The sequence below is a fragment of the Lepisosteus platostomus genome, chromosome 7 (genome assembly GCF_059453375.1).
Source record: "Lepisosteus platostomus isolate fLepPlt1 chromosome 7, fLepPlt1.hap1, whole genome shotgun sequence".
NCBI classification, from domain to species: Eukaryota; Metazoa; Chordata; class Actinopteri; order Semionotiformes; family Lepisosteidae; genus Lepisosteus; species Lepisosteus platostomus.
Genome location: NC_142617.1, coordinates 47,927,964 through 47,952,786, shown reverse-complemented (window position 1 = coordinate 47,952,786; position 24,823 = coordinate 47,927,964). Strand labels below are relative to the sequence as shown.

Below are 24,823 nucleotides of genomic sequence, written 5' to 3'. Positions count from 1 at the left end.
CTCGGGCTGCTCTTCTCAACATTGTCATTCGTGTGAAGTCAGCTTTTTCCGGAGGAAAGAAAATATTTGTTTAAACCTCACTGAATGAATCCCATTCATCACGTCTACACAAAAAAGGGATGGGATGGTCTGGATTGTGGTGTACTGTATGTAAAAAACATATTTGTGTCAGAATGTTGTTTTATTCAGTCTATTCTCGTATTAGGGTTCCTGTAAACTAGGGTCTACACCAGTGGATAAGAATTTGAACGTTTTAAGACAATATTAAAGCATCGCAGTGTTAGCTAAATCCCTTTTCACTTCGTCTTTTTAAAACATTTTACGTGTTTATCTCTCATTTTATACCATTCACTTCTGTTTTATTGTATTTTCTGCTGCTGATAACTATATCTTAAAAGAAAAATAATGCTTATTTGTCACTAGAAATAATTGTGAATCTCGTTAATAATACACGATACGATCTATACCCAGACTGGAACTAACTGGTCTGCTAATTTCTAGATTTTGCACTACTGCACTAACGTATTCATCTTAACTCCAAGAAATGTTATGTTTTACCATTTAATATTAAAATTAAATTAACATTCTGAGATTTTATCATTCCTCTTGGTTAATATTATAGTAGCGTAAAATACAGTTCTTAATTTTAATCTTCATCATAAAATGGACTTTCCCCTTTAAACATAAAAAAGGCGGAGTCGATTAAAGGAAAAACCGAACAGGAAGTGATGCCTTTTTAAAGAGCCCTTCCTTTTTTTTTTCCCCTCTGAAGTGGAGAGGACAGCCATCGCTGGGAGGTAAGATTTCTGTATTCTTTATTCACAGTTAATCAAGGATACCATTTCTATAAATACGATTTACTCGAATTAGGAAGAGAGGTCGACATAGTTTTATAGTTTAGCTAAGGTAAACGCGGGAAAAATGGAAGAAACCCTTTTTCTAGAAGTCTTTTTTTGTATATGGTTCTTTGTGCTTTGACAGATCGGTGTGATCTTCATTTCGAGCTGAATCTGGGCTTTCATTTTGGGACACTTACAGAATACCAAAATATACATTAAGAAGTCCGACACGTTTTATTTATGACGATATTGACCGTATTTAAAAAATAACGCAGTATAATGTGTGTTATTAGCTAAGTGATCCTGAGTCAGGGGACGAGTACTACAGTATTGGGCAATAAAGAATTCCTGTGGTTTTCATTCAGTTTTCATTACAGACCAGCAGAGTTCAGTATTTTTCTCATTCCGTTTTCTAGCCATTTAAGGTAGAACAGACGGAGTCTTATTCGTCACCCTTTTAGATCAGGGAATGCAATATGGAGCTAATTGAATTTAATCAATTCAGAAGTGAGCTGTAGTTGTGTTGGTTTAGCGGGAGTCCTGGTGGAGGGGTGACGAAAATGTTGAATTACCATTACCGGTCTTCGCTTTAATTAAAGAAAACAAACAGGCTCCTCTCATCTTTCCACCCAATCCGTTTTCGTACCGCGACCCTCTCGACTAGCCCACTTCTCAAAACCACAGGCCTTGACATTGAATTGAAATCCTGAAACACGAAGCTGACGGCGCCCTCACTGTTGAAGACTGAAATGTCGGTTTCTCTACTTCTCTATTCGCAGAGAAAATGAGCTGCTGTTTGAGGGAACAGACCATGATTCTGGCTCGGGATTACATCGACCTCTGCCTGGGGACGACCCGCCAGTCTCCCAGCCCAAACGCCGAAGCGATGCGCAGTCTGGCCAAGGAGATGGAGAAGCAGTACCAGTCCAAATTTAACTCCCTCCTGCACAGTTTCATCGCGACGTGCGGACCCGACCCCAGCGTTAACTTGAAGAAGGTCATGGAGGAACTGGTCGGAGACGGGATTTTAAACTGGGGGAGGGTGGTTTCTCTCTTCACCTTCACAGGACTGCTGGCACGCCAGCTGTACGCCGAAGGAGCGAGTATTGACTGTTTTAAGAGACTGGCCGAAACAATTGCTGACTACCTCGGAGGTGAAAAACGAGAATGGCTGATACAGAATGAAGGATGGGTAAGTCTTATGTATTATAGATAGGTTTGTGTTGTTTTGTGTGTGTGTGTGTGGTGGTGTGGCTTGTGATACTGAACTGTTGGTACCATAAGTCGCTTTAATGGTTTTATTTTGCCCGTACGCAATAGAGGGTCTCCTTCTGGTGTCCTTTTGCTTCTTTGTTTAGATTAATTGATGCTGCTGTAGACACACAGCAAGTAAGTGCTCTCGGTGGCGATTTCAGTTTCCTTTTGTTAGCTACTGTAGCCGCCGTTTTCCTCGTAATCTCATGAATGACGTGGCGGCAGTTCTTACTGTATTTAGCTGCCTGTGCCCCCAACCAAATTTCCCTATCGCTATATAGATCAGCTATTACCCTCTTATAAAGCAACGTATTCATTGAGGAAACAAAGGCTGCCCTAACTTGTATTTTTTTTTTAAAAAAACGGACTACATGATACATTTTTGTGGTTTGCCTGCTATGTGAAAATGACCGTGTGGTGAAAACCGAAGCATTTTCTGGAATGCGTTTGGTGCCGTCAAAACGGATGTGTAACTTTTAACACTAGCGTTTCCTTTTAAAAATGTAAAAAGACCAGCATGAAGGGATGTGAGCAAATGATTTGTTTTAGAACTGGATAGGCTTGTGTTCCAGCAGATAACTGTAAATCGTCTGTAGACTTATTAGTCCTGTCTTGAGTTGCAAACACCAGTGTCTTGGCACAGGTTTGTGGTCAGTGATCTCACTGATCAAGGAGTCTATAGCTGTAATGGTAACAGCTGGTAAACTGTTATTCTTCAGCTCATTAATGGTTTTTCCCTGGGCAGATGGAAAGTCTCTGAACATTTTAACCATACCTGATTAGTTTGGGGAAACCTGCAGTGTCTTTAGTTACAGAATTGCCCACTTTTTCAGCTTACTAGTTAACCTTTCAACAGGGATTCAAGTTTTAAGGGAGGTCGGTTACGTTTCAAAAGCCTAGGGAAGAAAAATGTTTAACAATTAAGAGACCCTTGTTTAAATGTATTAAGTGGTTAGATTGCTCTCTCTCAAGGCATTGGTGGTTTATTAAAAAAAACTCTGGAACACTAATCTTAAACCTTCAAACAAACCTAGTACATTAGGTACAGGCAGATCAGTGTCAGTGACCCGATGCAGAATGCATTGCTGAGTCCAGTGAAAACTTAAGACACCTTGACTGTCTGCATGCACATAGTTGAGTTACTACTTTAAAAAACTAATGCATTGCAGTTATCAGTTACATATTTAAGGAAGGTTGTGGGAATTTTTTAAAGGTAATGTATTCTTTTAGATACTGACATACACATATCACACAGATCTCTGTAGACAATTGTTAAACATTTTCCTCCAACTTGGTGTTCATTTGAAAAGTACCCTACACAACCGACTTGTAACTGTAATACATAACTTTTTTTTAAAATGGACTTTCCACAACACTGGTTGCTTCAACCTGTTTTAGTTTTTTAAGTTTCTTCAAAACACATCTTTGCTTGGAAAACATGGTTACATTTTATTTAATAGAGGGAATTCTCTAATAGTGACTAATTTCAAGTGCCTGCAGGAAACTGGCTGATGGAACTAGTGAAACATTAACTCTACCAGAGGAAGCTTTATATTAAAAGGTTGTTTGATTTCAGGTTCCATAATGACTAAAAGACAGAAGTTATTGATGTAGACACCTGGCAAACGAGAGGGCAAACAATGCCAGCTGGCCTTTTTTTCTGTCAGTACAACAGATTGCAGTGAATGGACAGCTGCTTCAGAATGCTCTCTGTGGGCACATTTGGAATTAGTTACTACTTCCCTCTCTGTGTGAGGACAAGTGAGTGCATAATGTCTCCTTTATTTAAAATGTTTGCACATGAACTTTAATCGTAATCTGAAGCAAAAGTACCCCATTAATCTTGATTTCTATGGACATTCTGTGTCTATAATCATCAATATGGGGCCTTTTTTCTAGCACCTAAGCACTGCATGGCAAGACCTCAGTTACTAAAAGATTTGACAGACGAAAGTTGTGCTCACATTTTCCCTTAAACTGTGGTTATTTCGTGTTAAGTGAGAATGTCTTTTGTGTAGGGGCTTGGGGGTGCAGTGTGACCTGTGGAAGGTGAAAGATTTAGGGATTCCCAAGTTCTAAGCACTGCTAAAGACCATCTACTCCATCTGGTGCCACTGTGTTCCATAGGGATTATAGTCCACAAAACTAGTCCTGGAGGGCCACAGAGTCTTTGTGGGTTTTTGCTCCTTCCTTATTCTTCTTAATTAAGTCTTAATTAAGCTAATCAAGCTAATAATTGAGCTTATATGATACCTATATACCACTTCTCAAAGATCTTCAGATGTTGATTTAAAGAAGGTGGATAGTGCCCCTGAAAGACAGAACGTATGCGTCTATGGGTCAGACCAGAGGTGTCCAGTCCTAGTCCTGGAGGGCCGATGTGTCGTTCCAACATGGATTTCATGATCTACACCAGCTGGTAACTGGCTCAGCTGAACCAATTAAATAGCTTCTCCCAGCTCTTTTGGTGCTGCTGCTTTAAAGAGACCTGGAAAAACTGCACACACAGTGGCCATTTAGGTCAAGGACTGGACACCCCTGAATCCTGAATTAGAATAAAAGTGGTCATGCTGGTGTTTCCTGCTGCATCAGCAGCGAATGTGACAAAACCAATGTCCCTGCTGTCAAGTGCAGATTCCTCGTTCATGTGTTCATGCCCTCCTATCAAGTCTGAGATCTTTAACAAGGTGAGGTTGAGGTCACTAATGGAAAATCTGCATTCACACTTTGTTTTGTCTTTGTGTAGGAGGGCTTCTGCAAATTTTTCCAAACTGCCAAGGAAGTGAACCAGGAATCAACCATGAAGACTGCACTGTTTGCAGCTGCCGGTGTTGGCATCGCTGGGATAACTTTTCTCCTCGTGCGTTAGACTAGATCAGCCTGTGTACTTTTTTTTAAAATCGTTTTAGACGAGAGCATTAACGCATTGAGAGAAAAGGGGGAAACATGCGTAGTGAAACATTCAGTGTTCCAGCATGATGCAAACGTACACAGTACGCAGAGTCTTTGTGTAGGTGATGGATAACATTTTAGATCACTAGTTATAGTCATCATTTGGAATTTTAAAATTCCTTAATTGATCTTTGCACAAATAACTACAGTTATAGTTAATCTCTTGGCAACATTATTTTTTTTTTTTTCTCCTCTTGAACCTTTTGTTTTTACCTCTTTTTCAGAGCACATTTTTCTTTGTTTCTTGCAATATAGACACTCGTCTGGTATAGGTAATGGTCTGTATCCAGCACCTACAAATGATTGGCCTGAAAAAAAGTAATTTCCCCTTTGTCCATTTTATATATGAATTGCTTTCTGAAGTTATAAACAAATGGTGCACGTTTTCTAACTGTAGTGCACTGTGAATGGATAACCATTCATATGATTACACTTGTTTTTAAGTGGCTTAAAAAGTGTCTTTTATTTAAAATATATTTATATTAAAATACAAATAAGCTCATTTGGTGTATTGGTGACTTGCAGGTGTCATTGCAGGTATGGTACCCATTTCCAAGACCTTTCTTACAATAAGAGAATTAGGAGGTAACAGTCAACTGTAATGTGTATTTTTTCAGTGCTTACTAAACAGCTTATGAGCTCTTGACTTGTTTGCCTAAGTCTATCCAGAAGCATAGCTTCTTTTTACTTTAGCATTGGGTTTTAAATGTTCTTTTTCAGTGCTGCTTTGCAGTGGTGTAGCAGCACATATTTGAATACTGTTCTCTGAGTGTTTACATTGAAGATGGAAAATGTCTCTCACACAAGTCTACAATGACAAACATAATTCAGAACAATTTACACTTTTCTCAGTTTTTTTATGTTAATTATGGTTAATGACATTCATTTTCTCCATTTATTTATAAGTGTCTTCAAAATAAAAGCAATGTTATTAGATAAACCTTAAGTAACATTATTCTTTGTAATCTCCCTATAAGACTATATTGGTAAAGAAATACGTTTACTATATATATATAAAAGAAAATATATTTCTAAAAAATCTTTGGGAAGAATAAAGTTTGAAAACTGCTCAAGATAAATGGCTAATGTTAAAAACAAATAACCCTGACCAATGGTTTGAATTGCAGAGTGATACACTGTAGAACTAGTCTCTGCATGTTGGCCATGAAACTGAGTCATTCCAGAAGAATGCTTTGCAAAGCATGTCATGCTGTATCATTACACAGTAATTTGAAAGTGTTGTAGGTCTGGTTTCAAACACATTCACCTTTGAAAAAATCAGTGCAGTACATGGATCTCTCTACAAAGTGTGTATGGAGTTATAATTAAGGGTGCAGGTCTGATCTTGAGTTCTGTCTGACATCTCAGAAATAATAAGTCTGTTTCAGAATGTTTTTCATCTTGCTCACTAAATTGTGTATGTTAACCTTAAGATCATTAGTAGTGCACTTTTCAGAGTCTTGCCATGTTAAGAATCAGAATGCAGGTAATTTTGTTTCATGGCTGTGACCGTAATCTAATCACTAGTTGTTCCTCTTCTGTCATTTTAACAGTGTTTCTCTAGGGTTATAAGTTCTATAGAAGTACAATACAGGGTTTTCTTAGTTTTGTGGTGTTCACCGGGTTGTGTTCATAATGTCATTATTTGAGGGGGAAAAAAGAGGCTTGTTATCACTATGGCATCTCTACAGAAAGATCTGCTGTGATTCATCAGGTGTTATATCAATGACCTATAAGGGGGCGACAGTGAGTGTGTGTATAGTAAATCTCTTCCTTTTCCAGTATGCACAAGGGAATGATGCATATTGTAGAGAACGATGTCCATATCAAGAATCCATATATGGCATGGCAGGAAGAAGAAAATTATCAGATATAACCACACAGTAGGTGGCTGTGCATCTAAGTGATGCAAAAACAGGATCTGTTATAACAGTGGTGCTTGCTTGTAGCACTGGGGTGTGAGGTAATATTCCTAGCAGTGCTTGCTCTTCAATCCCTGCCCCATGTTTGTATGCTCGCACATATCTCGGCTGCCATGTGCCAGGTACACTGTGTGTTCTAGTGTAATGGCCACTTTTCTTTTTCATAAATGGGCTTCAAGTGTGGATTCAGTGTCTTGGTCCACCCCTTCACACGTGCGTCCTTTGAGGATACAGACCCCAGTTTTCCCTCTGCTTTGGTGTCACAAGTTATTTGCTGTCAGGCTCTGTTATTCTGACCTCGTCAGATGCCATGCGCTGCAGGTCATAGTGAAGTGTGAGGGATGAATAAGAGGGTCATGAAGGGCAAAGGAAAATCGTGAGAAGGCTTCCAAAATTAAAAGGAAGTTGGTCTGTTTTGGCTGTCCAGAACTGTTGCCATGTGACACAATTTCAACATACCAATCACAAGACCCCTGGACATTATTTTCTTTCCTGCAAGGAAAACGTCAAAGTCTGTCACGTTGTAGTGAATAATACACACAACGCAAGACTCCCAATAAATCCTAACATAATAATCCTTCCCCAGAGTTTAAAGTTAGTATTTTTCTAAGAAGTTATAAAAAAAGCACAGTTTAGTTCTTTTGGTTTTCTGGACACCAATTTTTTTTTAAGCCTAGGTTGGCAGAAAAAAAACAGCATAATCTTGATCCTATAATAATTTCATCCTAACTTCACATTATTTTTTCTGCTTAGTAGTAGAGAACCTTGCTTTTGAAGGCTTCAGTAATAATGGACATTTTAGTTAACTAGCTAATCATTTGTAGAAAACAAAACTGTAATGTCGTAGGCAGAGGTAAGTGTAATTTTGTAAAGTCAATTCTGAGCGATATCAGTATGTGGTCTGTGCGCTACCTGTGGCAGACATTCTCCGATAATATCAATATATGGAGAGGTAAACGCAGACCAGATCACATAAGGGCCATTGAGTTTATTTGTATTTATAATTGACATGGTCTGTATTTACAGCACACCTTTTGTTGGGAAAGATGAGTTGGAATTTTCTAAGCCTATGGCTATGAACTATGAAATCTTGGTCTGATGAAGCAAAGCAGAAATGTGTCCTTAGACATTTTGTGAGATGGGGAAAAAAACAAAGTTGGGACCAATGGCAGCATGTTTTTGTGGTTTTAATCTGGCACATAAAAAGTTTGAATGTTCAAAAGAACAAATATTTTAATCTTTGCTTGACTGTTTGAAAGGGACATTCTTTGGGTCTTTTTTTTTAAACTGTATTCCAGTTCTGTGCAATGCATATAAAAAGTCCCCAGTAGTTCATGAACAACAATAACATTACTGCGAGAAATTGGGGAATCTTGTAGTAGTGAGGTAAATTGACAAAAATAGCTGACGGTATTGAAATGACAATTCTGCCTATTGTTTGGTACAACAAATGGTCCACTGTCATTTAAATGATGTAATTTTATGTGGGTTTGTGTGACTTGAAGTCTTGTCTGGAGTTGTAAGAGTTGGGATCAGAGTGCCTGGATACTGACTGTGGGAAGTGAATGCCATTAATAGATTGTGGGTTTCAAAACGGGGATATCAAAACTAGGGCAGATCAACTGGGTTAGAACTGTGCTGAACCTTTTGCTTTTGAAAGTCAAGCTGCTTGATGTTTGGAGCAAGTCATTTTATAGATCTTCTCTCTCAGGTGATTCCCCTGTCAAATCGGGAGAAGCCAAAGAATCTTTTAACTGCTGAATTTCACACAGATTTGAAAGCAATAACAGAATGTGGTTTAAAAATGTAGGAGTTTATTTTAGCTTGAGGACTGCACCGCAAAAAAGCTTCAGCTGTTTTTAAATAACATGTTTTGATACAGTATTCCTTTTTTCCATAGTAGGACCCTCTGTAAGGCTATTTTTTTATGTAAAATACACTGGATGTCAACATGAGTCACATGAAGGCTTGTGACAAGACTAAGTATCATGCCCATGCTTCTTTCTTTTCTTCTTCCTCAACAGGCAAAATCTGGGAAGTTTATGATATTCTAAATTCCCTTAGTATTTAAAGCTTATAAGCTTCTGCTTTTAGTTCTTTTGCACATAACACCAAGAGGTATTAAAAATCAAGTTTTGGAACTGATAACACATTAATTACATTTTTTGCCAGACAGTATAATTAAACAAAATATCATATTCTTTTGTCTGTGATCTTTCAGATGTAAGCCTATCACTTTCCTGATCCACAAACACCTTTTTTGCACCTTGTCAGTTAGTTTTGTAATAGTCTTTTTGGATCTCTATTAGGGGATGATTTCTATATCTTCGTTGCCCAGCAGATCCTTTGCTTGTCTTGCATAGACCTTTTCTACTTCAGTGATTCTAGCAAACGATTTTTGTCAATCTCTTCTTGTGCCCTGTCAAAGTATTGGTTCTAATTGATTTAATTCCAGAAAGTCACAAGGTATAAATGATGTCCAGAACCTGTTATGGAGAAAACAAATGAATATACAGTATATTTAGACTCTGCTTTGGATTGAAATTTTTCCTAAGGCACAAGCTGGTGCAGGTACTAATGTGGTCATGACTGGGTGGAACCTCCATAATGAATTTCTCAAGGACTGCAGAGAATCAGAATAACTGAATGAATGTACAGCACTTGGAGAAATATTCCCTCTGGATGACTACAAGTTCCTACAAGCAAGGTTCCTCAGTTTGAGTCCAAACATATTGTTTTGGGGCTTTACCATGCAAAAACCGTGGGATATCCACTTAATGTAAATGTGATTCAAAACATTACATCTAAGAAGCAAATCATTGTTTGAGCCTCTGCTTTTTGGGAAGTTGAAGCAATCAGGTACTATTACTAGACTTTTGATCATGATCTGTTCCAGCATGCACTGCAGTAAAGCAGAGGGATTTGACAACTGCTGGAACCAAGTTATACATATCCTAGGTACTGTAAAACACCATCTGCTTTTCCATTTAACGTTCTGTGTACTGTATGTATGAAGACTGATGAGAACACATTGATCTGTCATTACTGGTCTTTCTGTGTAGGTTTTCTGTTATCATTCCTGCATTCGTCTTATCAGACAGCATTTGCAGACTCCCCGATATTCAGTCAGGGTTGTGAGATGGTAAGTCTGGTGGTGGAGGAAGATGCAAACTGATGTTGTGTGAGCTGTAATGGAAATCACAGCACACCTTCTGATGAGCTGTCTGCTCTTTCTGCTTTCCGAAACATGCAAAGGGATTTCACCCAGTGTATCTGAATCTCCTAAGTGTGAACTTGTAAAACAGCATCTGCAATGATTCACAGGGGCTCTACCGAAGAAAAGGTTAGCTCCCCACATTCGTAGGTTTTCTGGCTGCCCGTAATGTGGAACTGAAATGTCAGACCTGACATGAAAAGTATATGAAGTCTCATTTGTTATTTCTATGATATCATTTGCCAAAATCAGGGTGGTTGCTGTGCCTAGCGTTAGCACATGTGTTGAAACAGGGACTCGTGATGCCCGAAGTGAAATTAGTAGTAATCCTACCCAAATGTAAAAGTTAGGATTCATCTCCTATGTTTACCATTAATTGAGGTATGTTTGTTAATCAGTGTTTGTGCATTGCAGGGTTTGAGAACTTATTTCTTAGCTACAAAATGTAACACCTCTGAGTTCATATGCAGGCATTTTTCTTCAGTAGTCTAACCTCTACTGTAAAAGACTGATGATGCTTTCAAGTAGACTAGTTTCCTCCCGCCTTTAAATTCTTAGAATTCGTCTAAAAAAAACTGCTGATCTACATCCTGTGGCACTCTGCAGCAGCTGTTTCTTTTAAACTATAGTCTAGTTTAGTCTTCATGAAGTGCATGTCGGATTCTAAACTAATTTCTTTGAAGAACCTTTTTAAACATGCACTATTTCTTTTTCACCAGAGTGTATAAAAAGATTGGTCAAATCATTCATCTTCTCTTTACTAAATTAGCTAGGCTTGTTTCCTGATTCAAAATAAACTATAAATAAATCGGCTCATGAATCAAACGTTTGTTTTAATTTTCATTTGGTGTTCTATAAATGCCACATTTTTCTAATTCATGTGAATTTTGAATAACTTTTACAAAACTGACAAGTGTGCCAAAAAGACAAGTGGATTTGAGATTTGGAATGAATTGTTTCCAGGAGGCATGTTGAGCATTGTACCATTCTATATGTGAAAGTCTTTGAAATTTGGGCTTTATGGCACCTTTCATGTAATTAATCTTTTTTATGTTCTGTCTGCCTGCATCAAAAAGCCTTAGATCAGATTCTTAGAGTTCTTTGAACATTTTGGCTATCCTGGTGTATTCAGTGTTGATGTAAAACTTTTCAGGGTAGTTGTTTTAAAGATGGATGCATGCAGAATCAAAAACACTTGTTCTGCATAAAAATAGAGATATCAAGTTAAGAGTTAAGAATTAAGAGTATACTGTACATAAGGGTTAAAAAGCAATCTCTCCCTGTTGCTGTGCTAATTTAAACACTTCATGGGAACAGATGATTATTTAACCAAGGTCAGGGCTCCATACAGAGCATTTCCTGAAATTCTTTCAAAAAGAAATGATCTCACTAGATGCTCTTTTTTATATCGGAGGAACTTGGCTGGAACTCTTCTGTTCTTACAGTCTCAAGTGTGAGTTTTTAATTCACTTTTCTGTTTCAGTTTACAAGCAGATACAGAGTGTTTTTCTTGCCTTTTCCCTGAACGTCTATTGGTTAACTCAGTGGTCTGTCTGCCTACATGCACAGAGCCCTGATTCTTAAACAAACCTTTTTAAAGATATAATTTAAGCTATTTGGGTTGCTTTCAAACTGATCGCTACATAATAACTGTGTCCTCATTCTAAATTGATGTTTTGACACAGTTCTTAGAGACCACAATGCAACATCATGGTAGTTATCTGCTGTGATTTTCAACATAAGGCCCATGTCATTGTCCTTTGCATTGCTTTGTTACTGCACATGCATTAAACCTAAGGATTTAGCCAAATAGCATGTAGCAGGGCAACAAAAATATTTTTTTAAATCAATCCAACAGTCTGGAGCTAGTGTCGTCACAGGGTGATGCATTTTTACAGAGGTTTTCAATGCTGAATTGCACTGCTAAGGAGTTGTACAAATGTACAGTACATGGGCCACTAACAAAATGTTGTACTTTAATGTAAGCCTCGCATAGAGTGGGCCTAGTACCTAGGTCCTTGGTGTTGGGTTGCAAGTAGTCATAGCACAGTTCAGCAAGGGTTTAAAATCATTATAATTTGTGACGAAAATGCCATTTCCAGAGAACACCATAGAAGACACATACAAGGTGTACCACATTGGTGCCCTGAGTCAAAGCAGTTTTACAGTGAGTTTTATAGTCTGAGTACAGCTCTGGTGACCTTTGTTATTACTGTGAATGTGTGTTTAGGAGTGACCATTGCAATACTTCCCACATGGTACAGTGGCTGTTTCTGATAGTTATGCCTGCCTTTTAGTTATCGCTAAAATGTCACATACTGTAGAACAGGTGTCTGTTTAAAATGCACTCTGGCCAGGTCAAGAATGACCCCGTATCAGGTTATTAACATAGGTCAGGTCTTGTAGTGGTGAACAACATTTTTTCTTTCATCTGAACATGGTGCTGTTCTGATCATTAACTCAGCCTTCCACTGGTGGGAAAGCGTAGGTACTTCTACAGTGTGAGCCTTGCTGATACTCTCCAGTCTGTTTATTGGGATCATTTGCATGGGACCATGCAAAGCAACACTGTGTGCTCAACTGTCTATTGATTAACTATTCCAAGGCAAGTCTACTGTGGATTCAGTCATCCAGATATCTTGTTTAGGTAAAAAAATCTTCGTGAATTGAAATGTTACATACAGTAACTTTTCTAAACGTATATTTAAATGTCGTATACCAGGGTAAAAGCACAGTGAAGAACAGTGGAAGTCCTAAAGTAAAATGAGGTACTATATATACTGTATGGTATATACAGTACATCATAAAACAAGGAAAAGTGCAAACATGATATACTGTGATAAACTCCCACAAAGGTACAGCATATATATATTTATTTGTACTGAAGGTATTTTAAGTATTTGTACTGAAAGGGCCATGAACTGTCTAGTGGAAGAGGAATTGTATGATTTCAACTTTGCTTGGTCCTATAACATTTTCTTGACCTTTTCCGAGTGGCTTTAATTACGGGACTCCATGGGAACCACTCTTATTTGAGCACAGAATGTTTCTCTTGGGCAATTCAAGGCTGCTTGGAACAGCAGGTACCAACTCCCACAATAGAATTCCACATTAGGGAGAAATCTGGACCCCACCCAGATGCTGGGGCTGTGCTAAAACTCGGCCGTATTGTTTCGAGCTGGGTGGGAGACTTGCCCAGGGACATTCCAGGTTTATTTACGAAACTGAAACAATTTTTTTTTCCAGTTCTGCTTGTTTTAACACAATACACTTTTGTCGTCACCGTATTGCATGTCCTGACATAGGAGCAAAGTTAACACAAGGCTAAGGCAGATGGTCTTGAGACAGTAAAAAGTATAGTGTTCCTATTTTTTCAGACATGTAATCTTTTTTTTTCAGCTTGACGTTTGTCTTTGACATGAGTTATTTAGTTGAGGAAGTGATGTAATATTTTGCCTTTACCAAACATTCTCTTTGGATTTCTCATTGTCAGGATTCTAGAGCGCGCCATCTCCAAACATGTTTAGAAGTGCTGGACCCTCTTATCGCTCATTTGAATCTGCAATAAGATCTGTCATTGAGATCTGTATTAGTTCTCCATCATTTAAAGAGATGACAGATTTTCGACATGTAAGACATGAGCAAATTCGTTTTTATCCAAAATTGACAATATTGGCAAATCTTTGGGATCCTTAGGGCTTAAGTAGTAGGGTTTCCTCACAAGCATAATTGCGTCATTGAAAACACTTTTATGCTATTGGGCAAAGTATTTTCAAAATGCAAGTTATGGGCATGGCGGGTATCTTGGACTGTGTCTATTCATTGACTCTTTCATGAATTGCAGCCTTGGTTGTACAGTTTATTGGGATGGGCATTGCAATTTCCAGTTTCTGCACACCAGTTCCCACTGAACAACAAGAGCAGAACAGCCTGAATGGACAGCTTGCAAACATGCACAATCCATCATATTTCCTTCAATCTTGGCCTCTGTTGACCTCAGCCTCTATCAAGAACACCCTTTCTTGCCAAAGTCACCACAGAGAAAAGCATAATGAAACTCATTATTAATTCCTGAGAGCAGATTGGGATCTTTCTCACTTATCAGCTGCTGAAGGATGTGCTGCCTGCTGTCGCTCATTCAAACATTTGAATTAATTTATAACCAAGACATGCCTGCTTTATCCTGCTGGCTGATCCCTTTCTTTGCGTTGCTAACGTTTGGCAAGCAATGTGTAGGCATCCTGCACTGGAAACAAGTGACCTGTGACATGACTGGTATTTAAATACCTGCTAATCTATTTATAGAAACAAGATACTATTAATGGTCAGGTAGTATTCCATTACAAGAGGATCCTAGCAGAGGATAATGCCTTTAAATTCTATCCTTAAATACATTCTTGGGCTCTTGCGTTTTCTTGTTTCCTCATCAGGTGAAACTGTGCAATGTACTTGTTGGAGGCAAACTGATAAGGAAATCAAAATGTTTTCTCTTCATTTTATTGGGAATTGTGCGTTCTAAAATTAATTTTAAGTGCAGTTTAAAACAGTCAAAGTTAGTTCTGCCTTTGACAGTTAAGAAGCCTAGAGGAGACAGGGTAGCACGCGACAGGTTTATTAAGAACTTCTCACCAATTAAAATATAATTTAGCTAGAGCATGCTGGTCAGCTATAAGCAAGTCCTTATCCAAATTTAAAGATCCAGCACTCCTGTGCAAAAATATTCTCAGGGGTTTAAGAGGTGCAAGACTCAGTCTATTAGCCTATGTCACAGTAAGAATAAAAAATATGAAACCAGGCAGCTGAGTCCAGTTTTGTCTATGCCTCTTTAAAATCGTGTTTATTTGTCTAAGTGCTTAAAAATCCTATTTTTCAATGTGTTGCCATGGACTTAAATGGCTGTAAAGTAGAACAGGCAAGGTTCGTTTGTGCTTGTTCCTACATGAAATATCATGTCAGCGTCACATGAATGTAAGGTTACTTCCAGCCTTGGTACACAATTTGCTGTTGAAATGCTAAATGTAATTGGACTGTAAATAACACGAACTGACTGCTGATAGTGAGCCTGTGTAGCTTGGAGGAGTCTGAACTTTAATGAGTTCACTGTCGAGGCGACTCTCAGACATGAATCACTCCTCATCCCCTTATCTTCCAAAACGTGGCAGCACTGGTGACATTAGAACCTGGATTGATTTCTTTTTCTCTTTAGACTTTCAGTGTTTCATTCCTGCAGTAAGCACATTCTGTCCAGCAGTAGTGTAAACCTTTCGGTGAAGTGTTATTTTTAAAAGCACGTGAACACAATTTTGACACCCCTCTGTCTTATACAGCGTGATATTTGTAACCTACGAGTTTATTTTCAGCTCCCATTACCTCGACTTCACCAAAAGCACTTTAATTACATTCCAATCAGTTCATTGCATTTGCAATTTCCCTTTTACCTGACCTCTAAGAACTGAAGACAAATTTATACATTTTCCTGAAACCTTCTAGCTTGTGATCAAGAACTCAACTGGAGCCAAAAACCAGATGAGACTGTGTTTTTCTGTAACCAGGGATGAAAACCACAGGTGTGAACCATCATTTTACTGGGCGTTACAAGAAACCATTGTCCTCCTCACAAACAGGACCCTCAAGAGCTACAGTGCTTCAGGTTCATTTTGATGTAAGTGTTGGAGAGCAAAGGAGACTCATGAATTCACCATGGATTCTTCTTGTCAGGGACAATCAGAATTTGTCTACAATTTGTCTCTTGACAAATGTGTAGAGTAACAGAGGTACACTGATAATTCCCTGTACATTTTTAATTCTCATGACTTCTCTGCATTCTATTTAAGTCTTGAGTTGGGTATTGTAAGTAATGACACAAACATGGTTAGCCAGAAGTTTTTATTTCAATAAAAGATTATTAGGAATGAGTTTCATAGCATTACTTTATGCGGTTCATCTTATTTTCACTTCTGAGTGTCTGTTTAATAGATACAGTTTGTGTTGAGACAAACAAAGAGTTTTATAAAAGCTACTGGCCACATGGATATATTGAGTGACTTTACATTGATGTTCTTTCTTCTGTCCTTCATAAACATTGCGGAAAAATTGCAATTTGTCTAAAATCCATTTGTTTTTCCTACAGCGTTAAAAAAAACAGGAACATGCGGCAAATTGATAAGGAAATTAATTCCTAATTCTTATTACCATTGTCTTGTTTTCCACATGGATTAGGGAGATTAGAGCAAATGGGTGTTTAAGGATGGATTTTTAAAAGCCAGTTCCACACATTACAAGACCTGATAATACATTATTATGAACATGCGATCCTTGAACGCAGACACTGGAAATCTGTTTTTAAGCTGATTGACAAGCTGGATACTAAAGAGCATGTTTCTAAAGGCCGAATCCGCTGTTCTCTCGCTATACAGCAGGGTTACTACAGAACAAAGAGTTACTGAGGGGCTGTGTGGCAATGTAGCTGCACCAGGATGCAGATGGGAAGTGCACCATAGCATTTCAAACACGTCTGTTCAGGACGGAGTCGAGCTGCATCATTAATTCCATATGGCTCATGAAGTCAGTGCTGCAGCTGATCCCGTGGCCCTCTTGTCTGAACACCTGGCTGGTAGTGGTTTGACAACACCTCATGGAAAAAAAGTTTCATTCAAGTTTAATGAGTTTATAGCAGGCCACCAGCTAAAAAAGTGTTTAGAAATTCAATCGGGGTGTTGGAGTGGTAGGCTAGATTGACAGATACACAGGTGAGATCACTTGATGAACTGATCAAGATTAATACTAACTAGAATATTTATTTTGAGTATTAAGTAATGGTAACCATAGAAACACACAAAATACCTCCCTCTCTATTCCAGAGACCTACCTACAGTTTTGTAGGTAAGATCAGACAAAATGTTTCTTCTTAAATAGGTGTTTTCTTTACAAGTTGTGGCTTACAATGTAGCTCCTGACATTAAAATATTTTTCCACAGCAACTTCTTCCCAGCTCCTGTTTGGAAAACCAAACTACTACTCGATATTATTTCAAGCTGAAGACTGGCAATGTGTGGGAAATGTGTCATCTAGTTTTATTTTTAAATGTTTCAATTGAGTGTCAAGAGCTACAGCAATAATTCACTTTCTAGATTTTTTTCAAAGACAATGAAAAAGAGGTTTTAATTTTTTTGAAGGGATGGTAAAACTCTTTGTCACCCTGCCAGCTTAAGCCTCTACTCAGCCTGCAGCCCAATTTAATCGCTTGCTGAACGCCAGTACAGCTTCCACGGGCAATGGAGACTGCAGAGGTTTATGGGAAAAGCAGGATTAGGGTGGGTGTCATACTAATTTTTCACAATCCTGTGATAGTATACTGCTGCGTGACTGCTGTGCGATCAGTCATGTTTTGAAACCACATGAAAAGAGGCAAAGGTGGAGGCGATGAGTACACTCCCACACCTGCGTGTCGGCTGTCTCCAGGGAGATCAAAGCCGCGAGGCAAAGATCTCCCTTCTTCAGGGGTCGAGCTGCCTTTCAAGGCTAGGGTGGAATTTTTGATGTGAGGGACAGTTATTCATGCGTGACTGTATGCGCTGATGGCCTCTAACTCCACCTTTTGAAAAACTCAACAATACCGTTTGTAAAACATGTTCAGATCAGGCCTCCTTTTCAGAAAAAAGCATTCAAAGCCAAGTTACACACATTTTCATGGCAAGATCAAAAGATCCTATAGATTCCATCTTTGAATAGATAAATTACTTTTCTTTGACATTTCATTTATTTACAAGCCACATACAACAAATGTTTTTTCCTAGTTAGTTTTTGAAGTGTGTTAAATCATATTTTTAGATTTACATGCTGTAGGGATTTGTTTACGGAATACAGTTTGCTTTTGAATTTCTAGGCATATGATGAGTTCTGTTTTAGGTTTGTGAACATTCATGAGCTAATAAAAATCTTCATGGAGCAGCTCACTCTAGTCATATAGTCAGTGTATTGAATTTGGAGCCACAAGCATAATGTGTGAAATATCCTCAAACATTGGAAAATCAAATCTTTTTCTACTTTCCTTCTCTAAAGAACTGAAACCATCATCAAAATCCCCTCTTAGGTGAAAAAGTACCCTAGCTCTAAATTGTACAGAAACTCAACCATGCATCAAATCACTGAATGAATTGAGTTTTGCACTAAAGTTGTGTTCGTTCATACCTCTGTATTTATTTTGGTCTTTTTTCCCCCCATGTAAGACAGAGAAATGGGTGTTTCATATCTTTAATATGAATACTGAAATCATAGGGACTTCATGGGACTAGTACAGCTTTTGTCATCCCTGTTGGGACTCGGTTCAAAAGCACCTCTGGCTTCACAGCCACACAACACCATACTCCCCAGACACTGGTGAATTCCACTATGCCAAAGGGCCAGGTAACCTTCTGAGGGAGAATTCAGTGCTATTCGGGTTTCAAAGGGGTGACATCATCTTGTGTAACAGACTACGCCAGTGAGCTTTGTTACATTCACAAGCAGAACTCTTTAATTTAGAGAACCCACAATATCTGAAAGAGGAAGGACATTTTACCTTACCTCTGAAAAAGATTTCATTCAGACAACATAAGTACTTGATGACACCAAAAATGACAGAATTTGTGTCTTTACTTTTCAATAATTATGTAGATATCCTGCAACTATGTGCATTTATATCATATATGATTGTAGCAGCTTCATTTTTGGATTATTGTCTGATTGGTTAACATCTAAGATGAATTAACAGTGCAGAGCCAAATTTAGCCAGGGCTTGTTTAAAGCTAAAATTTTACTGGTTCATTTAGCTATCTGGCTTACAGATTTATTCCCTTTTGATTGCTGGAGGTTAGATTGTGATGTGTGTGAGGATATATTGGCAGATAAGATGAAGAGGAAGCTTCTGACTGTTCAGATTTTGTGCTCTGCTTGCGATGTTATCGGCCCCAACTGACGGCCCAGTTCCCCCTGCTCTCGCCCGCACTGCTCCGAGCCACAGGAGATGTTCACTGCAGGTGGGAATGTTGCCTAGCGACGGCTGCTTATCTGGTTCTCCTGCTCTGGCGCGGCCTGTACATTTGTTGAAGCTTTTTATTAAGCAACATCATTACAGTCAGTTTCGTGAATAAGCACTGACTTCATCAGAGAGAGGACAGGAAAAAAGTGAATCCAGTCTTTTCCAGCTGATCCTGATCACGTTTGCTAACACTTAACCAAATCTACATCTGTGTGATTGTAATGTATAATATAGCTTTGGATATGCAGTAAAAGAGGAAGTGAAAATTTGTCATTGGATTTCACCTTGTCTAGATTCTAGCATAAACACAAACCTTTCACTGCTTCTTCATTTTTCTTCCCTGGTCTTGACGTGCACAGTGATGTGAATAGGAAATTTTAGGTGCTTTGAGCAGGCTTGAATAGAGATGTGTGACAGCTGAGAAAGTTTCCAAAGTTACATTAAAAAGATAGAAACAGCTGCGATAAAAGAGAAGTTGTCTGACTGGGTGGAAAAAATATCAGAAAAGAAATAAAGGCACATGACCAGCTAAATACTATATTGTAACAACAGATATGAAGATAAAGAGAGAAAGATCAAAGTTTTCATACAATGCAACATGCAGAATGTGAGCATTAAAGAGTAACACATCAAGTCTTACCTTCACAATTACCACTCTCTTTGCTTTACCACTGGAAAGACCACTATACAGATGTAAAAACATCCTTGTTCTTATGATCCCAGCATCCTCCAGTGCCCCAGCCACAGCTCTAGGGCTGTTCCAGATGTCTCACTCAGGGTCAAGAGGTTTGGCAGCTCACACCGTTTCATTGAACCACAGTTAGATCCTGACCTATATTAATTCTCAGGCCCTTGCCCTATCAGCATGTGTGTGCATGGATATTCAGAAAGCTGACGGATTTGTCATATTCTTAGGGTAGCAGGAAAACCACTACATCTCCATTTCCCTTCAGTGAGGCTCAAAGGAACATACAAAAACACTTTCTAATGCATACACTAATGTGATGCTGCGTTAAATATTTTATTGATCCTGGTAATTATTCATCCATTTTCTAACCTCTTTATCCAATATAGGGTCACAGGGGCGCCAAAGTCTATGCCGACAAGGAATGAGAGCAAGGCAGGATTCTCCATGAATGGGGCACCAGACCAGCACAGGGAACACACAGACAGAGATGCTCAAACACTCACAACAGGGCCATTTTTCCAAGACACCAATTACCCTACCAGTATGTCTTTGAACTGTTGGGGGAAACGGGAGCGTCTGGAAACACATACACGAACACGTGGAAAAAGTACAAACTCCAAGCCAGTTAACCCACTGGAATGTCTTTGGAGACCGTGAGAGGAAACCCATGTGAAGACATGGAAAATATACAAACTCCACACAGACAGCAGCCCAGGACCCCAACATTACAAGGAACAAGTGTTAACCACTGTGCCACAGTGCCACTCTGCTGCTAATTATCTTTAGAACAAAAGCAAGGTTGCAAGCAAGAAAAGCCATTCCACTGAATTACCCTGCTTGGTAGTTAGAAGTTAATTGATTTAAGAAACTCATCCAGCTGTTTCTTGAAAGACGTCAAGGTGCCATCCTCAACAACATGGCTGGGTAGGTTGTTCCACACTCTTACAACCTTCTGGTTAACAAAGTACCTCCTTTTATTAGTTTTATATGCATTTCTACAAAGTTTCTACTTGTGTCCTCTGGTTTTGTTTTCACTTAATATTATTATTCACTTAATATTATTTTGCTTAATATTTCTGGCCATTTAATCCCCAGGACCGTTTAGATGAGCTATTCCCTATATTGTATTTATAGGACATTAAAATAAAATGGCTGAGTATTTGTTTCCTCTGTTTTAAACAGACAGAAATCAACAGAAATCATGTGGGCCAGCTCATTTATGGAAATCGTATTCATTGAGTAACAGAGCGGCAAGCTGTCCTAGGTCTGTAATGTGCACAGATCAGTTCCCAGAAGATGAGGGGTTTATAAGGACTGATCGAAATGACTTCCATGTAAAAACACAACATTCTCTTCTAATCCTCTTATAAATCATGCCTAATCTGGGAAAAACTCAGATTGTCTGATCCTTGGCTTCATCTCCGACTTACTGTTCATCTTGCATGTGGGTCGAGCACTTATCCTTTGCCACTTCTACGATCTCAGTTTTTCATGGAATGTTAAGTGTTTGAAAAGGGTTTAAAAATTTTAGTAAAAAAAGTATTCAGTTTATTTTGAACATTTGTTCAAGTAATTTCTCGGTTATTTCTCCTTCTGAAAATAAACATTATACACAGCCTTTATGCTTTATGCGGAGTGCTTTATGATGATGCCCATGAATCCTGAAAGGCATTGGTGAACTGGCTGTGATTTAATCTGGCCTTTCCGTTTGTTCGTCTTGGTTAGCTTTCAGTTCATTTCGAAGAAAGGCATTGCGAAAGCAAACGTAAGTGATCTCCTCTTACAGGTGTAAGTGCCCCCTCCACCAGCTCCTAACTGCTGGGGTAGGTACGTTATCCACACGCATGGCTGGTTTGAGCAGCTGCAACAGCGCACAGCACAAGGGCTGGGAGCAGTTAGATTTTTGACTCGTAACCAGAAAGTTGTGGGTTCAAATCCCAGGCTGGGGCACTGCTGTTGTACCTTTGAGCAGGATACTCCGGTTGCTTTGCAAAGACATTTTTTGTTGTTTTCTGATCCATCCGTCTTTTAACCACTTCTTCCGATTCAGTGTCACGATTGAGAAAAAGCCTATCCCGCCAAGCAACAGGCATGAGTCAGGATACACCCTGGAAGGGACAGACTCACAGACACAAACACACACTCACACCAGGGCCAGTTTTTCCATTACCCTAGCAGCATGTCTTTGAACTGTTGGATGAAACACAACGTACATGGGGCAAACATACAAACTCTGTGCTGACAACACCCCAGGTCCATAACTGAACCCACAGTTCCAGAGCTGTGAGACAGTAATACTAACTACTGCTCCACCGTGACAACCGTTTTCTGAGCCATACTAAGTAAAAAAAACTACTGAAGAAACTAAATATGTAACTATTTTGGTAGGATAGCCATAAAGCCATAAAATACAACTTTGGTATGGTTTACTGGCTGTTTCACTGTTTGGGTAATAGTAGGTTTTCGTAGCTCTTGAAAAGATTAAACACGACATTTAGTTTCTGTTTGTCCCATGAAGTTTTATTCCTATAGGCTATTTGTAGGTATTGCATTGTATTTATAAAGTGATTTTGTGTTGTAATTTTGGATATGAATCAACAGACTTCCTAAACAACGTTCATAGCAGCTACCAGTGAAGGTGCATACAGTAGGAGGGGGTACTATATACTGTATTTCATTAGCATTTACTAGCTATGTGGATGAACCAAACATTGATCCAGCTGTGAAAATTCAGCACATTATATTTCACGAACCTCTTGCACATACCGTACATAGGGTCTCTTAGAGTGAAGTGGGACTATGTAAATGATTTACACTTCATGTAAATGATCTATTACTACAGTGTTATTGAAAGCAGAAACGAACATTTACCTCGAGTGATCTTTTTGTTTCTCCACCAGAGGTCACTGTAGGTCTATACGTCAGTTCAGTCGGTAACATTTCTTCTCGGCGTTTGGGCTAGCAATATGTTTGGGCTACAAATATGTATACAACCTAGAAATGTTAAGTATTTTAGGCGAAAAAATTAAGAGGACTCGTGGAAGACTGTCATAGTTTGTTTGTGAGTTATGCCAAGATCTTAACACAGACAGTGTAAGGCTCTGAATTCATAACTGGAAGGTCGTTGGTTCAGATCACACGTGGGTTACACATCTTAGACTTGCGAGGCACTTCACTCAGATCGTGCCTGATAAATCTCAACATGAAGAAAGGAATGACACAGAGGTGGGTGTGGAACGAGGAACTGTATATTAAAGTTAAGTTTGGTTGTATAGAACATTACACTACCGATCCGACATCTTACTCTCAGGCTAGCTCTCTTCAACTGTCCTCAATCTCCCCATGTTCTTCCCGGTTTTCTCCTTTGCTTTCTGGAGCCAAAACTATAACAGCCGGGTGACTCCTATAACTTAGGAAAATGGGGTAGAGCCATCTGATGGACTATTACTTGTAATTCCAAATAATACTTATACATTTATTGATGTATATATCACTTTACTACAGTGCCAATAAATTGCCCCGCTGTATAAAGTCGAAAAAATGTACGTCGCTATGGAGAAGAGCGTCAGCTAATCAAATAAACTGAGACAATACCAGACATTCTGTCCTTCACGAATACTGTATATTATATTTTCGTGAAGATAACACTTCATGTATCATCTGTTAAGGCTTGCAAAAGGATTAATTGTTTAGCTACATAGAAATGCTCGTACTTAAAGAGGGTTGTGAAAAGCCAAACATCACACGCGCAGTGAGAATGAACAGTAACCTGTCGAACCGCAGCGGCAGCGTGACATCTGCTGGTCAAACAGTAGAACTGTTTCTATGTCACGATAATGCAGTTTGCTATCAGCTTGCGATGCTTGTACATTTTGTCGTATATGAACAGTACTTGATTACATTATTTTTTGCTTTCACTTATTAATTGTGAAAAATTGTGGGATTTATGTAGCATTTAGTGCGCAATTTATTATTTGTAATTATTGCTGTAATTATTTTGCTTCCGTCAGGAAAATGGAAATTTAGTTGCTCCTCAACCAGAACCGCAAATAATAATAATAATAATTGCTTACACTTATATAGCGCTTTTCTGGACACTCCACTCAAAGCGCTTTACTCCCCTCCACCACCACCAATGTGCGACGGCAGCCATAGTGCGCCAGAACGCTCACCCCACATCAGCTATCAGTGGGGAGGAGAGCAGAGTAATGTAGCCAATTCATAGAGGGGGATTATTAGGAGGCCATGATTAGTAAGGGCTAATTTGGAAATTTGGCCAGGACACCGGGGTTACATCCCTACTCTTTTCGAGAAGAGCCCTGGGATTTTTAATGACCACAGAGAGTCAGTCTCATCCGAAGGACGGCGCCTGTTTACAGTATAGTGTCCCCATCACTATACTGGGGCATTAGGACCCACATGGACCACAGGGTGAGCGCCCCCTGCTGGCCCCACTAACACCTCTTCCAGCAGCAACCTTAGTTTTTCCCAGGAGGTCTCCCATCCAGGTACTGACCAGGCTCACACCTGCTTAGCTTCAGTGGGTTGCCAGTTGTGAGTTGCAGGGTGATATGGCTGCTGGCTACACGCAATACACGCAACGTCACACGGAAATCGCATTATATAAGAATATGTTTTGGTGCGTGACATCTGTTAAAATTTTCCATAAATAAAAAGGCTATGAATAACGCCATTTTTTTCTGGAATTACTTAAAATAGCCTTGAGCTTTTAGACGAAGTTAGTCATAACACAGAATAACAGAACATGTTGTAATATGTAGTAGAAAAAAAGGGAGCGTTTTAGAAATGTATCGCGAGTCTTACTGTCTTCTTGGCGTTAGCCAGATGGAAAGTTGATTTCAGTCCAGAATATAATAAATCTTAATAATGAAATTGCTTTAAAGGGACACAATACGTGAGCTCCTTGCAAAGGAG

The 24,823-nt window shown here is 39.0% G+C and overlaps 1 protein-coding gene across 1 annotated transcript; it reads left to right on the top strand.

Annotated features, from left to right (window-relative positions):
* Positions 1–690: 690 nt before the first annotated feature.
* Positions 691–5,985, top strand: bcl2l10 (BCL2 like 10). Its single transcript, XM_088640896.1, has 3 exons — positions 691–797; positions 1,619–2,031; positions 4,840–5,985. Exons 2-3 carry the CDS (start codon positions 1,624–1,626, stop codon positions 4,960–4,962), a joined length of 531 nt encoding a protein of 176 aa, XP_088497022.1. The 5' UTR covers positions 691–797; positions 1,619–1,623; the 3' UTR covers positions 4,963–5,985.
* Positions 5,986–24,823: the final 18,838 nt, after the last annotated feature.